Below are 16,524 nucleotides of genomic sequence, written 5' to 3'. Positions count from 1 at the left end.
ATGAATAAATAGTTCATGTACTCTCTGGTCCACTAAGGGGGTGGGGGGGAGGCATGCAGAACAATGCAGAGCAAAAGGGCTGTGGAAAAAGAGCAGTCAGGAAGATAACATCTTTGTTTACCTGAAGAAGATGGGTGGATTTCAGTGACAAAGGCCTGAGGGCAGACAGAGACAAGTCATCTGTGGGTAAGAGGAAGCAGTGCAGTTGGAGGCCAACCCTGGGGAGTGACTCTCCTTTAAGTAGAGGTGAGTGGGAACAATGAAGTGAAGATGAAGAGGTGGCGGGGGGATGGGGAAGATGGGAATGAATGTGGCAACAGCATAATTTTGAGACCTGCTGGAAGGTGCTCAGGGAGTTGGTCTTGAGTAACCCTGATCACCTCTTTAAAACATAATCATTGTCCTTGAGGCTTGAAAATCTAGAACGTTTTGAAATACTCATTGCGGAGAATGTAATTTGGAGGGATTTCCAAATAGGAGTAACCCTCTTGAGTCAAAATAGCATAAATTGCATACATTCTGCTATCATGGGGGGCAGCACACTGCAGAGAAAGCTGATACCAGAGACTGCCTGATTTGGGGGGAATTATTCTAATGTTTCCTAGAAGGTCTAGGGAGCTAGGGAAATGAGGACTTGGTCCTCCAGTGGTGGGAAAACTGACCTGGAGTCCAGCCTGGAACTGGAGGAGGCAGAGGGAGCAGAAAGGAAGAGATGAGTTAAGAGACCAGAAGAGGTTTCGGGCAGTTCCGGTGAAGACAGGCAGTGGACTCCACAAATGCAGAATGAGCATGCTCATCAGAAACACTTTGAAGAACTTTGAAGAACTGGCCATCTTAGAGGTCCCAAAGCAAGGACATAGAGGATGATGGCAGGCTGTGGTCAGTGAGGTATTAGTCTCTTTCCAGTTTAGTTCCATGTGTGACAGTTCTCTGAGCTTTTAACTAAGTCTGTTATACTAATACTTGCTACCATACAGATTCCAGTATTTATAATATATTTCATGTTCCCGCAGACATGTTCACAGTTCTGTGGCTGCAGAAGACTATATGTTGCACAAATCTGATAAAACTCTAGTATAAAGTTTTAGTGTAAAAACTTGTAGTGTCTACTAGGTTGGCATCTGACTTACTAAATAGAAGGCATTTTATTTTTATATACTTTAGGCCACTCCTCAAAATGTTGTTAGCAAATAAATGTTGGTTGAGAGAACTCTACAAGTAACTATTTACAAGGAGGCCAGTTAGAGTATTTTTCTTTGGGTGAGAAATTGTAGACTCTCATCCTTAACACAGATAGATATACACAAGGGAATATATACTGATGACAGATCTTAAAATCGACAATTCTCAAACCAGCAAAATATGTATATAACATAAATTTGTGGAAAGCACTCAATAGAGAATTGGTTATAAGTAAATGCAGTTCATCTCATGGACATGTTTATGGTGGTTAAGTTGCACTTGATCATTTTATGGCCCAGAAAAGATGGATTTGTATCAGCAGAGCCATCCAGTGACAGAGACGTAATGAATTTGCTCCTCAAAGATATGGAGTAATGATGCCCTGCTTTCTCAACATAGAAGAACAGAATCGAATATTTTGACCTGATTTATTTGGTGTAGTGATCTTCTATCCTTTCTGTCTGCATCAACACCTCATCCCATGCCCATTTTTAATTTGGGGTGAAAATAGGACTTCAGTATATATTTCCCCCCTCTGTGTAGGTTTTCCAAACTTCACATGCACCTTTTCCCACCTCCACAGGTGATGGTGTCTCCATTATAGAGAAGGGACTTAATATTGACTCCACGTTTTCTTGTGGAGAGATGACACGTGTGGTTGCCTTGCCCCATGCTCCCCTCCCCCACCCCCCGTTTCTGCAGTGATCATGACCGGCCTTTATGCTTTGTCATCCTTGTCCTCATCCTGTTTGCATTTTGGCAGACAGGAGAGATTTAAATGTTTAAATAGAAAGTAGGAAGCTTGAGCCATTGCAATCCCTATACTTAACCTGGGGTCAGGTCAAGATTGCAGGGGTGAAGGATTTAGAAATCTCTATATATGTCACTGTAAACTTGTGTTATAGATATACTGAGAAGGCACCATATTCTCAGTGCAGTCAAAAAAAAAAAAAAGTAGATCATCATACTGTGTGACCAAGTCAAATAATCTGGCTCAGCTAAACCTCAAAGAAACTGCTAGAACAGGGTATGTGGAGCCAGGATGGCAGCAGGCCCTGTTTGCCATTTTGACAGATCTGGGCCAAGCCTGGAGCTCTTACCTGATTGGAAAAGAAAGATAATCTTAAGTACATCTTTCAGCAAACTGCCTGCATCTAATGTGATGCCTAACACGTAGTAGTAGCTCATTAAAGGTTTATTTCGACAGTGAACGGTTCTCCCACCTCCACCCCAATTACTGCCAAAGGCTCATTCCCTCAGAAGGCTTAAAAGTTTGTAGGGTAGCAAGGCATTTATATAATTAATATCAGTTCTGTAAGTTAATTAATACAACTTTAATTATGTAACTGATATCCTGTGATAAGTGCTCTGGTTAAACTGCGAGCTACATGCTAAGGAACCATGGAGGACGGAATGATTTTTCCAGCTTTTCCAGGGAAAGCTGCCTAGGGAGGAACTGTGGTTTGGATGCCACCCAGGAGAGAGCTGTCTAGTCACAGAATGGAGTATACACCTGAGGAGGCCATTCCAAAGACTGCAAAAGACCAATGAATAGGCCGTATTTCTGGGTTAAGTTGTCTGAAGTATGAGATTTCTGATCCACAGGGAGCTGAGGTTAGGTGGCGTTGGGTCAGCATGGAAAAGACCCTGAACGCCACGCTGAGGGCCCTTGGCCATGAGGGAGGGAAGGAGTAGGGGGAGAGGAGGTGGGAGGATGCTAGCACACCAGATTTGATTTTCAGGCAGTAGTACTAACAGTGATTTACAGCAAGCCTGCTTATACCAAAACCCCTAGAAGGTTTATTAAAACAGATTACCAGGCCCCACCCCAGAGTTTCTGACCAAGTAAGTGTGGGTGAATCCTCAGACTTTGCATTTCTAACAAGTTCCCAAGTGAAGCTGGTGCTTGCTGGTCAGGCATCACACTCTAAGAACCAGTAGTTTTGACTACAGACTGAAAGTGAGGGTAGAAGTCATTCAGATCTGGGGGCACCTGGGTGGCTCAGCGGGTTAAGCCTCTGTTTTCAGCTCAGGTCATGATCTCAGGGTCCTGGGATCGAGCCCCGCATCGGGCTCTCTGCTCCGCGGGGAGCCTGCTTCCCCTCTCTCTCTCTGCCTGCCTCTCTGCCTACTTGTGATCTCTCTCTCTGTCAAATAAATAAATAAAATCTTAAAAAAAAATTTAAAAAAAAAGTCATTCAGATCTGTATGTGGATTTGTTAATTTGAGTTTATTAACATAATCAAGTAAGATGTGAAGCAACAAAATGAATCATTACCCAGAATGTGCCTGTAGTGATCTTCATTATTAAACATTTTGAAGAAATTATAATGGTTCCAGAAAATCCCCTTCCTCTTCATTAATAGTGGGACTCTTGGAGTCACCAACATAACACAGTGAAGATAAAGATCCCTCTGATGCCTATACTGACCTTATTAAGCCCAGTTCAAAGGAGTACATGTATCAAGCTTGTGATAGGCCTCTGCACTTTGGGCCATCTTTCTGTCAGCTCTGCACACCACCCTGGTAGCATCCCACATCCTTTTGAAAGCACTGGGGGCTGATACCAAGAAAGCAGAAGGAAGTGCATTGGATACTTTTCTGGGGGCTCCCTCTGGGACTCTTTCATCTCCTTGCTGACTTGTTGGCTTGTGCCAAATGCCCTTGATTCTTCTGCCCAGGAAATCACTTAGCCAAGTCATGACCTCCCCAGTATTTGGTATATGCATGCTGTTAGAGAAATTGGTATCCCTTATAAAGGCAGTATTCTCGGGCCACCATGGAAAGAGGAATGAAACCCCAAATTATGAAGTAGACTTGGAATAGCCATTTCATTAGTTAGAGATTTTAAATAGTAGTCTGACGTGAATGAGCTGAGAAAATAGCAAAGTGGGAAAGATTGCAGTCCGAAGACCTACAAGCTAAGTGTCCACTTTACCTTTATATCCTTATCCTAATCTTAACTTGAGGCCATCTCTTCTACCCAGAGAGATGAGAAAAGGTGTTGCTGGCTCATTGTCCCTGAGAGCCTGAGCATTTGTAAGATAAATCCATCTTGGGACTGGCCCTCTCTTCCAGCTCTTCATTTAGGATGCCTGTGTCATGCCGAGTACCCTTTAAAGGTGCAGTGAACACCAGCTAAAAATCCCATCTCTCCTGGAACTGACATTATAGTGAAGAAAGCAGACAAAAGGTAGGAGGTAGTGCCCAGTAAAGGTGTGACAAAAGGTATGAGGTAGGAGGAAGTGCCTAGTAGAACAGTAAATTAAAGTAGAGGAGCAAGTAGTATAAAGATGGGAAAGGGATGCCATTTTAGATAGTGTATCTGGAGAAAGCATCAGCGAGAAGGTGATTTTGAGCCTAGACCTAAAGGAAGTGAGGGTGCTAATCATGTGAAAAGAGTATTCCAGAGAGAGGGAAAAAAATCTCGTGAAAAATCCCTGAGGCCATACTTACTGTGTAGCCCATTTGAAGTGTTCCAGATAAGCGAGGAAACCGGAATGAGCAAGGGAACGAGCTGATGGAAATGATGCCTAGGAGGAAACCAATCATAGCGATCCATGCAGTTCAGTTGAAGAACTTGAATTTGTATCCTGAGTGAGACGGAACAGCTTGGAAGGATGTCCTCTTCGAGCAAAGAAATGACCCCATCTAACTTCATTTTTGACAAGATGACTTTAGCTACTGTGTGAGAAATGAGTGGAGGGAAAGTTGGGGCAGGACAGGGTGGTGGGGAGACTACAAAAGCAGAAGCAAAGAGACTGACTAGGAGGCTGTGAAAGATAACCCGTAGGAGAGAGGATGTGGCTGAGACCAAGAGGTGAACAGTGGTGATGGTGAGAACTGGTCAGAGTCTCATTACATTTTGGAGTTAGGTGGAAAGGATTTGCGGTCTGATTAGACATGAGCTGTGAGAGAAAAAGGACCATTAAGGATGGTGCCAGATTGAACAGGTGGGGGAGTGGCATTGTCATTTACTGAGATGGGGAAGCAGGAAGGGGAGGGAGTTTGGGAGATAAAGTTTGATAAGTTTAGCCCTGTTAAGTCTGAGATACAATCAGACATCCAAGTAAGCAGTAGGATACACGAGTCTGGGTTTTGGGGGACAGATAATGAGCATTGAGGGAATCATCAGCATATAAATGTAAGCTTTGAGATGGGATGAGATCATTAAAGGAGTGAGTGCAGGTAGAAAATAAAACATGATCAAGGTCTAAGCTCTGGGACGCTTTTCTGTTTAGAGGTCAGGAAGATGAAGAGAAATCTCAGCAAAGAAAACTAAGGTAAGAGAGGGCAGCAACCTGGAAGCCAAATGAAGAAGGTGTTATAAGGAGGAGCTGTCAGGTACCTCACATCCTGCTGATAGATTAAGTAAGGTCAAGACCAAGAGTTACCAAGTGGATTAGCAATGTGGGGGTTGTTGATGATGTTAGTAAGAGTAGTTTGAGTGAAATGCTGAGTAGATTGGAGAGGATTCAAGGGATAATAGGAAGAAAGAAATTGAAATATCAAGAATAAACTCAAGCAGTTTTGTTGTGATGGGAGGGTTAGAAATGGAGTTGTAATTAGAAAGAAAAGGGAGGCCAAGATGGGAGTTTAATATGAGAGAAATAATAGCTTGTTTCGATACTGATGGGAATAATCTAGTACAGAATGATACAGAATGAGAATGTTGGTGCAGGAAAGAAGAGAAAATTACGACTTGCGGTATCTTTCAGAAGGCAAGAGGGGATGGAATGTAGTGTTTAAGAAGAGGGCTTGACCTTCACAGGAGATCTGATCCATATGTCATGCCTGGTAACAGGGAGAAACATGAGGTACAGGGTAGAGGGTGGCATAGGAGACTTGCTTAAAGGTACCTGGGGAAGTGTTCTTCTGATTTCTTTCATTCTCTCAGTAAAATAGGAATTCAGGTTATCAGCTGAGGACAGGGAGAAAGTGATGAAAGCTTCAGGGGAAAGATGAGGTAAACTATTTACAAAAGTGATATCTAAGAGAAGCGTGGATAGGACTGGAAAAATGGGATATGACAGGTGGGAGGCATCCGGGCTGACCTGAAAGTGGGGATTGTGACTTTCAAAGAGACCAGTCAGTCCACGTCATGGTGTGTTTTTCTTTCACATTCTGCTAGGCAGGTGCAGGCCTGGAGTAAGCAGACAGTTGGATTTCACCAAGGTTATGGTTTAGTTATTGGTCCAGGGAATTTCAAGAGCAGGACGAAGAGATTTGTGGTTGAATGCAAGGGAATGGTTGTCATGACTGCCCATGGTATCCAAGTTGAGGTGAGTAAGGAAGCAGGGCAAAGGTTGAGGAGCAGGTCAGGGTGTTGGAGGGATCATCTGGGTGTTACTGGAATGACCCAAGATTCACGGCAGGTTTTCCAAAGTGTTGGAGCAGATGACAGTGAGCAGAATCTAAGACCTTCAAGGAATTAGAGAAGTGACTAAGGTGAGTTGAAAGCTGCAAGAAAGATGGACGGAATTTAGGGTCTGAAGGCATGAGCTTCACAGAGGAGGGATTTCAGAATGGAGAGAGGAGCAGTGGTTTGAAAGTTGGGTAGAAGGACAAAGTCTGCCTACATCCCAGAGCAATGGGAGGAAGAATGTGGGGAGAAAACAGTCCCTACTTGAGAGGGCTGCCAGGGAAGTGACTCCTCAGGGAAGAGCCAGCCTTCATTTAGAGTGAAGATGACAGGGATGTTCCTGGAAGAGGCTCAGGATCTGGGGTCTTTTGCTCACAATTGACGAGGAGCTAAAGAGGTACAGTGGAAGCACCCAAAGAGCGCCAGGGAGCACAGGACGGATGAGGGAGTCCTAGGCGTCTTTGGTGACTTTCATAACACAGCAAGGTCTCACCTGTGAGCATCCAGCCTCTTACTGCTCCCGGGTCACAAGTGTGGCGCCATGAACTTTCTGGACTCTCTTGGCAAGTAGGCAGCATCCTAGACCTTCCTGTTTTCCCTTTGACACCTGGTTTGTGTCCATCCAAAGCAGAGTATTGCTGTGTTCTCACCCTAAGGAAGTCCTCACACCCATGCTGATTGTGGTGGCCTCTGTCACAGTCCTTTGTGGGGTCTGTGGAAGAGAAGAAAACCAAGAGAAGGCCCCTCCTCCCAGCTTAGCTGCAGGGTGCAGTGTTTTCCAAGCTTGAGTGACTTGCATACCAGCTTTCAAAACTTAGAGCTGCTGAGCTACTGTACTATTTTTATCTAATGATTTTTTTGGTAAAAACACTTACCTTTTTTTCCTTACAGAACTATCCTTTTTGAGGGAATTCATCAGAAGAATCTGCCACAATTAAAAAATTCATTGTAAATAATGAATACATTGGGGCACCTGGGTGGCTCAATGGGTTATGCCTCTGCCTTTGGCTCAGGTCATGCTCTCAAGGTCCTAGGATTGAGTCCCACATCGGGCTCTCTGCTTAGCGGGGAGCCTGCTTCCCCCTCTCTCTCTACCTGCCTCTCTGCCTACTTGTGATCTCAGTCTGTCAAATAAATAAATAAAATCTTAAAAAAAAAAAAAGTACAGAACCAGAATGTTGAAAATTCTTTAACAAAAAAAAAAAAAAAGAAAAAAAAGTACATCCTTATATGACTGAAAATCATTTCACTTGCCACTTTGGGAAATGAGTGAACCCAAGACTGGCTGATGGGGCGCCTGGATGGCTCAGTGGGTTAAACCTCTGCCTTTGGCTCAGGTCCCGATCTCAGGGTCTTGGGATCAAGCCCCGCATCGGGCTCCTGCTCAGTGGGGAGCCTGCTTCCCCCTCTCGCTGCCTGCCTTTCTGCTACTTGTGATCTCTCTCTCTGTGTCAAATAAATAAATTTAAAAAAAAAAAAAAAAAAAACTGACTGAGACTCAAGACTTACTCATCCTGAAACTACCCACATGGGAATTCCCCCTACTACTACTTCTCCTCTCCTACTGATCCCATGTGGGAGAGTCAGGCTGAATGACAATGCTTGAGAAGGGCATTGCTGTCCTATGCAGGATACAATTTCCCATACAGGAACAAGGCCCATGCAAATGCCCAGGGTGGGAAGTAGTATGTGCCTTCAGCGATTGTGGCAAGAGTGAACACACCTAAGGGGAGACACGCTAGAAGTGAGGCTGCTGCAGGCAGTGGGTTAAAAAATTAGAATTTGGGTCTTTAAGATAAAAAAATGTAGATCTTTTTCTATGAGCAGCATGAAACTACCAGGTGGTCTTGAGTGGGGGAAGGTGTGTGTGGAATGATTGGATTTAAATTTTAAAAAGCTGCCCCATCAGTTATGCAGAGCAGGGATTGGAGGGGACACATGTGGACACAGACAACTGGGGGAGTCCCTGGTAAAGGCCATTCTGGGACCAGATGGCCCAGAGTGACATGGTGATGATGGTGGTGGAGGATGGAAGGATAGAGCTCCAAGAAATGTTTACAAAGCAGAAAGAGCAAGACCTAGTACCTGTTGGACTACTGGTCATGTTGGTGGGGAGGAGGGGGATCAGGTGTGGCTTCAGTGTCTGTCTGGTGGAGCTTGCTGGATGGTGTAGTGAAATGGACCAGACAAGAGCTGAAGTTAAGACTAACAGCGAGCACTTGAAGTTTGGTTTTAGACAAGATGACTTTAGAGTTCTTGTGGTGTGACATGTAAAGAATGACATCTCTAAGTTGAGTACATGGGTCTAGAGCTTAGAAGAAAGTTGGGAAATATAATGGGAATTTGAGACTCATTAGCCTGTCATTATCAAGGCTGGTGGGGTCTCCCAGCCTCCCATTGTCTTGTGACCTTGATATGTGAGCTGATGTGCCACAGGGCCTTTACATGTGTACCAGTCAGCACACTCAACAGGAACAGTAAGTTCAACTACCAGTTAAAGGCTGGGTTGAGAATTCCTCCTCAAAAATAAAGCAAGAATATACTGCGTGTTTTTATGCTAATAATTGAGATGCAGAAATTTTGTTTTCTCATTTTTCTTTGTCCTCTTTTCTCCTTCCATCTCCACTTCCTCCTTTTTTTCTCAGCTTTTTCTTCTCTCATTTTTTTCCATCCTGTCCACTATGGTGGCATGTGGTAACCTACACTGACACTTTATGTGGGCATGGCACCATAACAGAAAGGTCATCCTTTGGGATTTACTTTCCTCAACCCAGGTGGAGGGTTAAGGGACCCTTTTTATAAACAATTGAGAGGTAACTGTTTGTCTCTCATTTTACATGAGCACATACTGCTTATAAGCAGATTTGAGAACCAGAGATGCATCCTTAAGTAGAGTACGCTTTTATTTATAAGTCTTATTTATGCAGCTAGATTAATGTTTTCGGTTCTGGAGAAATTTTACATGCTAATCACTTTTTGTTAATTTTAAAATTATTTTTTTAAAAATGCTAGTCATTTTTTTCCTCTAATTAATGCTGATTTATTTTGATTTTCCCGGTTAATAGATTACTGTCCTAGATGAGACATGGACCGTATTCAGACGCTACAGTCGTTTTCGAGAAATGCATAAAACATTGAAGTTAAAGTATGCAGAGGTAAGTTATAAAATAATTATCTCCAATTAAGAACATTTATTTTATAAAGCAAATGAGCTGATTGCATTATCAATGCTCCCCCCCCTTAAGTATCAGCTTGTAAGTGTCACCAAGTTTTATTGCAATTACTCATCTGTCAAAGGTAGTTTTTTAACTTCTATTCTTTCCAATTCCATTCTACACAATTGAAACATTTCCTAAACATAAGATTTTGAAAGTGATAGTAAGGTGATGGTAAATGAATTCTATCCTTTTCATAAACTTTACAGCGCATTTTAAATAAATATTTTAATCAATTTATAACTTTTGAACTGTAAGACCTAGTAAAATGAAATAGTAATAAATCCCTCAATAGAGATTTGCCTTTTCTTCTCTTAAAAAAGACTGTATTAATGCTTAGACTTCTACTTAATGAGAAGTTAAGTCTTAAAAGTTAATTTTCCACCAGACATGGATGGAAGATAGATTGTTAGAATGGAATTATCTAGAAGCAAGGAGGCATTTCATACATCTGATCAGATATATTTTGCAGATATCTATTTCATAGATCTGATCAGAGTCTGTTGATACATTGTTATTCTTTTCCTCTTTAGACAAAGACTGGTTTTTAAAATACTTCTTACTTGGGTTACCCAGGTGGCTCAGTCTGTTAAATGTCTGACTCTTGGTTTTGGGTCAGATCATGATCAAGCCCCATATCTGTCTCCATTGGGGAGTTTGCTTGAGGATTCTCTCTCTCTTTCTTTCTCTCTCTCTCTGCCCCTAACCATGCCCCCCCCCTTCACACTCAGTCATTCTCTCACAAATAAATAAATAAATCTTAAAAAAAAATACTTTTTAGCAGAGAAAAGTATTCCTAAAATTAATGTGTATCTTCCAAGTGAATATTTATTTAATTACTTTTATTTCAACTAAAGGAAACCTTGTATCAGCACAGCTCTTTGGGAATTTTGGGTTGAACTGACTACAGATCAGTCAGTAGTCACTGTCTAATGCCTGCTTTCCCTAAGTATTGCTTTTCAGCACTATTTTTATAGTTTTTTATGATATCCTAAAAAATACTTTAGTCAGACATTTTTTTTCTAGTTCAGTTCACATTAAATAACTGATGTTTTCTTAACCTTTCCATGCCTTCTCCTCTTCCTTATCCCATATAAATACAAAGAAATTTCCTTTTAGTAAATAAGATGGTTCCTTAAGTTCTGGTAAAATTGAATTATGTGAAATCTGGTTGTTAAGTATTAATAGTATTCAATTAAAAATTGAAGAAGCTTCAGGTAGGAATTTTACTTCAGTGTTCCTCAGGAAGCTTCAGTTCCAGAAGTAACTGCATCAAAGTCAAGTTATTAAGTTTCTGCAATTTACTCTTCATGTCCCAAGTTAATATTGATAATAAAAATTGGAAGTATCATGTACATATTAATGTATAGAGTAACTTGTTTTTAATGTGAGCTTTGCTGCTCATGACCTGCTTGATTATAAGTTATTATCCCAATACTTTAATAATGTACAGGTATCATATTACTTACTAAATTCCCTGATGATATAAAAGTGTATATATCATATCAATATAATATATATGTATCATTCATTCCGTGATTTATTTCATATCCATTCTTTCAGTGACATTAGTTCAGGGCCATACTATGTAGGCAAATTTCATAAATTCTAATAATGGAGTGGTGGACAAGAACAAAAATGTCTTCTCTTATGTATCCTCAACTCCTTTGGACAGACTGACAGTCAACAAGGAAAATAAAATAACTTGCACTTAATGAGTATGCTATGTGACGATCACCATCTTAAGTGAGCTCCATGCCTTTGAGGAAGAATAATGGCAAAATGTAATGGGGCAGAAGGTGTTAGGCATTTTAGTACATGGTTGTTTCAGAGTTGGCTTTCTGACGAAACAACGTACTAGTTGAAATTTGAGTCCAGAGAGATGAGTTTGCACAGAATTCACAGCCCTAATCAGTGTTTTTGAAGAAAACTTCAAAACAAACAGAAGCAATTTTTTAAAATATAATAGAAGAAAATACACCTGAGGTTAACAGTGATGTAAACATGTAAATCAAAGAGGTTGCCTGTTAGCAAGTGAAATTAATGAACAGAGTTGATCACATACGTAAAATTCTTCTCAAGGAAAGAGAATATATTACACACCTGCTGAAAAAAGTTCAGTGACCTTCGAATGAGGGAAATCAAGCTGATCTCATTCATTCAGTCATAAGTCTGTATTGAAAGACTCCACACTGAATACCACTGTGAGCATGATGGCCACATTCCCTCCTCTCACAAAGCAGAGAGAATGAGCAATAAACAAGCAAACCAATAAGTGAGATAATTTTAGACAACGTTAAGTGCCGAGGCAGTGTGATAGCATGATAATGTGGCGTGATAGCTGGACACGTGGGGAGAAATCTGAATGTTAGAAAGGAGGCAAGCATGAAAACCTGGGGGTGAGCTTATCTTCAGTAGAGGGAACAGCAAATGCACAGGCCCTGGAATAGGACCAAGCTTGGCATGTTCTGAGAACAAAAAGACCTGGGAATGTCAGGTGTAGTGGAGATGAGGGCAGGAAGTCGGTAGGGACTGTATCATGTAGGGCCGGGAGTTCAATCCCATGTGCTGTAGGAAACCACGGGGTGATATTAAAGAAGTTCTGAACATTCAAACTAAGCTGGGATTTTTATTTTTTCCATGGATGACTTCTCAAAGAAACCTTTTTCCGAAAGACAGGCTCATGATCTAAATGACACCCAGGATTGAAAATTGCTTGTCTGTATTGAGTCTAACTTTGTGACACAATTTCTTTCTTCTCAGGGCAAAAAATGTTAAGAACTTTTTTGTGTACCTATTTGAAAGAGAGGGGGTGATGTGAGTAGCTATTTGAAACCATGTGGCCATATCCTAAAATGCACACTGCCTCTAGAAAGGGAAGTTATGCTACTTAAAAAGGCTGAGGGGATGCCACCGAGCTTTGCAATAGCCACACTCTGGCTAATTTCCTCACAAGTAACTGAGTGCTAATGGTGCCCTGGGTCTTGTGTTAGGCTTTGTGGCTCATGACCTCCTGTGGTTGGAGCCAGAGACTTGCTTCTTGTCACACAACCGGTCAGCAGAAGCCAGTGTGGAAGGCCAGGTGGTTGGACCCCATTTACTATTTCTAACCAAACAATACTATACAAATAAAAATAGAGGGGAAAAGTTGATCTATAAAAATACGGCAGCATGTCATTGTAGATCTAGATAAATCTTATTCCAGTGAGGGGAAAACAGCATCACCCATTTAACATTTTCAAGATGAAGCTTAAATGTCAAGTTGAATATCAGCTATATTTTCTATCGTAAAGTTGACTTTTCCTTTTGTGCAGCCTACTCTTACTTGCTAAGTGTTCGTGGGGACTTGAGATCAATAATGTTTATTAGGTCTTCAGCAGTTAGGACTGCCCTTAATATTGCAACTATTATTGCCATCTCTGTATATAATGTTAATCTTACTGAAGTAATCAGCTACCTCCAAATGATCTACTTGGCCTGACGGTGTCCCAGAAATCACTTGACTTGTCAAAGTCGGAGCTTCTTCAGGAACGTCAAAAGGTTCAGATAGAGGGATGCTGAAAATTTCCTCTCACAGATGACTGTTCCATAGCCAGAGTGGGAACATGTTTTATTTACCTCACTCCTTCACCAAATTGAGGTCATTATTTCTATACAAATAGGAAACTACTCTTGTTTTCTCAGTTGTAAGGGTAACAAGATGGTTGATTTTTTTTTTTTAATGGTGATACATACTAAATTTACCAAGTTATACAAGGTTTCACATTTTTAATCAAGCTGAGAAAATATATTTTTTTAAAGATTTTATTTATTCATTTGACAGAGATCACGAGTAGGCAGAGAGAGAGAGAGAAGAGGAAGCAGGCTCCCTGCGGAGCAGACAGCCCGATGTGGGGCTCGATCCCAGGACCCTGGGATCATGACCCGAGCCGAAGGCAGAGGCTTTAACCCACTGAGCCACCCAGGCGCCCCAAGCTGAGAAAATATTGAAAAAATATGCTTGAATTCAAAATACACGGGATTTGTAATTATTTGCCAAGATAGAGAATCTCTGTTCACCTTAAAACTTTAGTTTGAAAAGAACAAAAACAAAACAAAACAAAAAAAACTTTAGTTTGGGTTAGAGATTATAATCTTTTGGAACTCTTAACTATATCCTATTCATTCACACTTCCTTCGGGAATTTAGGCCTGTTTTTCCTGGGGGATATATCTCTGAAGAAGTTTAACGAGACAGTTCCTTTTATGGAGATTTTCTCTTTTCTTCCAGGGATGATTTCTTTCAGATCATAAGTTACATATTTATGGTAAAAGATTGAAATTATTCAGAGATGTGTACATAGAATGTGAAAGTTTCTCTTCATCTAGCCCCCGGAAGTAAACGTTCACAGTGCCCTCAGAAGGTCTTCTTGGGTCCAACTAACCATTCAGTTTCACAGGACTCCCATAGGCCATACTTAGCATTTTGAGGGACCTGAGAAAGGTGTAAGACAGATAGCTCTGCTTGCCAGCAGAGTACCTATGGGGACATGCTGAGTTACAAGAGTTACCTCACTCAGGGAAGGCTGGAGCTCTGGCTTCCCACCAGTGAGCTGTCACTTCCCCAGTCTACCAACACTTTATCCATTTACCAAAAGATTGATCATTCTTCCAAAGGCAGTGGTCCTAGTAAACAAAGTTGGCATACCACCTTACTGGATTTTCAGAATCCTTTTCATGGACATATGGGTAATTTCTAGATTCTTGCTGTTGTGATTACCTCTCTGTGCATGGTCTTTTTTTTTTTTTTTTTTTTTTGAAAGAGAGAGAGCTGGGTGGTGGGGGTAGTGGCGGTTGGGGCAGAGGGAGAGGGGAAGAGAATCTCAGGTAAGCTCCATGCCCAGCACAAACCCAGCATGGGGCTTGATCTCACTACCCTGAGATCATGACCTGAGCCAAGATGAAGAGTCAGATGCTTAACCGACTGAGCGACCCAGGTGCCTCCTCTTCTTGAAGATACCTACACACCTTCTGATTCATATAGGCATACCTCCCCTGTGAAGCAATTTAGTAATTGCTCCACTGTTTTTAAAGACCAATTTACAAAGAATCAAGATTAGGAAAAGAACACACAGAAACTGGGGAGACTGAGAGCCCCAGGGCCTTGCCTCCAGTAGTGACAAGGTTTTAAGAATTCCTTCCTGTCACTCAGCTAAGTCTTCTCATTTCCCTGTTTACTTACTTTTATTTCCTTAATTATTTATTGTATACTGTATTATCTCCTTAAGGAGAAGGAGATCAACTAAAAACCCCTCAGGGATACTTTATATACACTTGGGTGGTGAACCAGTTAACGCAGGGAGGGGTTGACTATTAGCTGTAATGTATGTCTGTGAAGAAAACAGAAGGGATTTTGGATTATTACACACAAAACAAATCTGTGAATTGAAGGACCAAGGAGCCACTGGGTCCCATGAAATGCAGGCCTGGAGACTGAGGGCATGAGCGAAGCAGAAACCGAAGAAGAATTAGGTCCATTGCTTTTGTACAGTGACAAATTTAAGAGTAAAAAAGAAAAGAAAGTTGTTTATCCTGTATAATACTAAAGAAAAATAGATTGGCTGCAGGTGATCTCAAATCCTAACGGAGTGCTATGCTCATTCTGTTTTCAGAGTTCCTGTCTGAGTAGGCTGAGCCCTCACTGGAGGTGCTGCGTAATTCAAGGTTTTTAAAATTGTTATTTTATTTTTATTTATTCATTTTCCTTGATCTTAGCACTTTCTTCTGGATTCTAAATAGGTTTCCCTTTTGTCTTGAATTAATTTGTCCTTTTGATAGACTGACATGTATAGTGCTTTCTTTCTTTCTTTGCTCCCCTTCATTGACCTCGTATGGAATCTTAATCAGATTAAACCCTGTGTTTTCAGATTCCACGTCTGTACAACGATAATGCCACAGCCAGTTTGTAAAAGCTTGTGAAAGCCTCAGCTAAAATATGTTATTGCAAGTGACTATGGAGTCATATGAAGCATCTGCTAGAGACCATGTCTCTGCAATTTTATCATGCACATCATTTCTGCAGAGCTCTTTATCTGTATGAAAATTTTTTTACCGTGTTAAAATCAGTAGTATAATTAATCCCTTTAAACATCAGTCAAGTTAGATGCTCAGAAACGCATGGTCTCTCTTGGCCACAGAAAAGGCAGAGTTCCTGTTAATGTCTAGTGTCCACGAAGTTTACCTATGGATCCACATCCTAGTCTAAGGGTCCATCAGATCAAAACACAGCTCATCAAGAAGCTGAAAAGAAAGACTATTTGAACACCATGTTCCCTCTCAACCGTTAGAGCGAATAGTGAAGACATAGTGTCCCTGCCACCTGCTTTCTGGATGAGTGGGCTAGTGGGCTCTGAAGGTAGTTAATGAAGTAGTAGGACATGGGGCTGGAAGATGAGAGGGTCACTGACAGCTGCTCGTTCTAGGAGGTTCAGAGACACCAAACTCTGATTTTTAGAGGACTTTATTTAATACATTTAACAAGAAGCCCTCCCTTCCAAGTGCTGGAGCCTAGTGGGCACCTCACCTCTCAGGAGAACTGTCTCACGCCGGAAGCAGAGAGGCACTGGAGTCCATCACCGAGGGCCCTTTTGTAATCGTGGCCTAAGAGCGATTCTGAAGCAGGTGTGTGTTGGTCTGCCTAGTGGCAAGAGGATGAACCATAGAAATGGGCTATGTTATGGATTGAAATGTACCGTCCAAGTAATGCTAAGGGAACTCTTAATGCCTG

General features: G+C 41.5%; 1 protein-coding gene across 1 annotated transcript in view; it reads left to right on the top strand.

Annotated features, from left to right (window-relative positions):
* The window catches only part of LOC111141654 (kinesin family member 16B), a 282,534-nt gene that overhangs the window by 219,681 nt on the left and 46,329 nt on the right, over positions 1–16,524 (top strand). The window contains exon 24 of the mRNA XM_022494378.1: positions 9,610–9,699. Within this exon, the coding sequence (XP_022350086.1) occupies positions 9,610–9,699 (90 nt within the window). The remainder of the gene's footprint in view (positions 1–9,609; positions 9,700–16,524) is intronic.

This window comes from Enhydra lutris, unplaced genomic scaffold, assembly GCF_002288905.1.
Source record: "Enhydra lutris kenyoni isolate GAN:26980312 unplaced genomic scaffold, ASM228890v2 scaffoldscaffold6, whole genome shotgun sequence".
In the NCBI taxonomy this organism is placed as follows: Eukaryota; Metazoa; Chordata; class Mammalia; order Carnivora; family Mustelidae; genus Enhydra; species Enhydra lutris.
The sequence above is the reverse complement of the archived record's forward strand: the minus strand, read 5'-3'. Positions and strand labels throughout refer to the sequence as shown.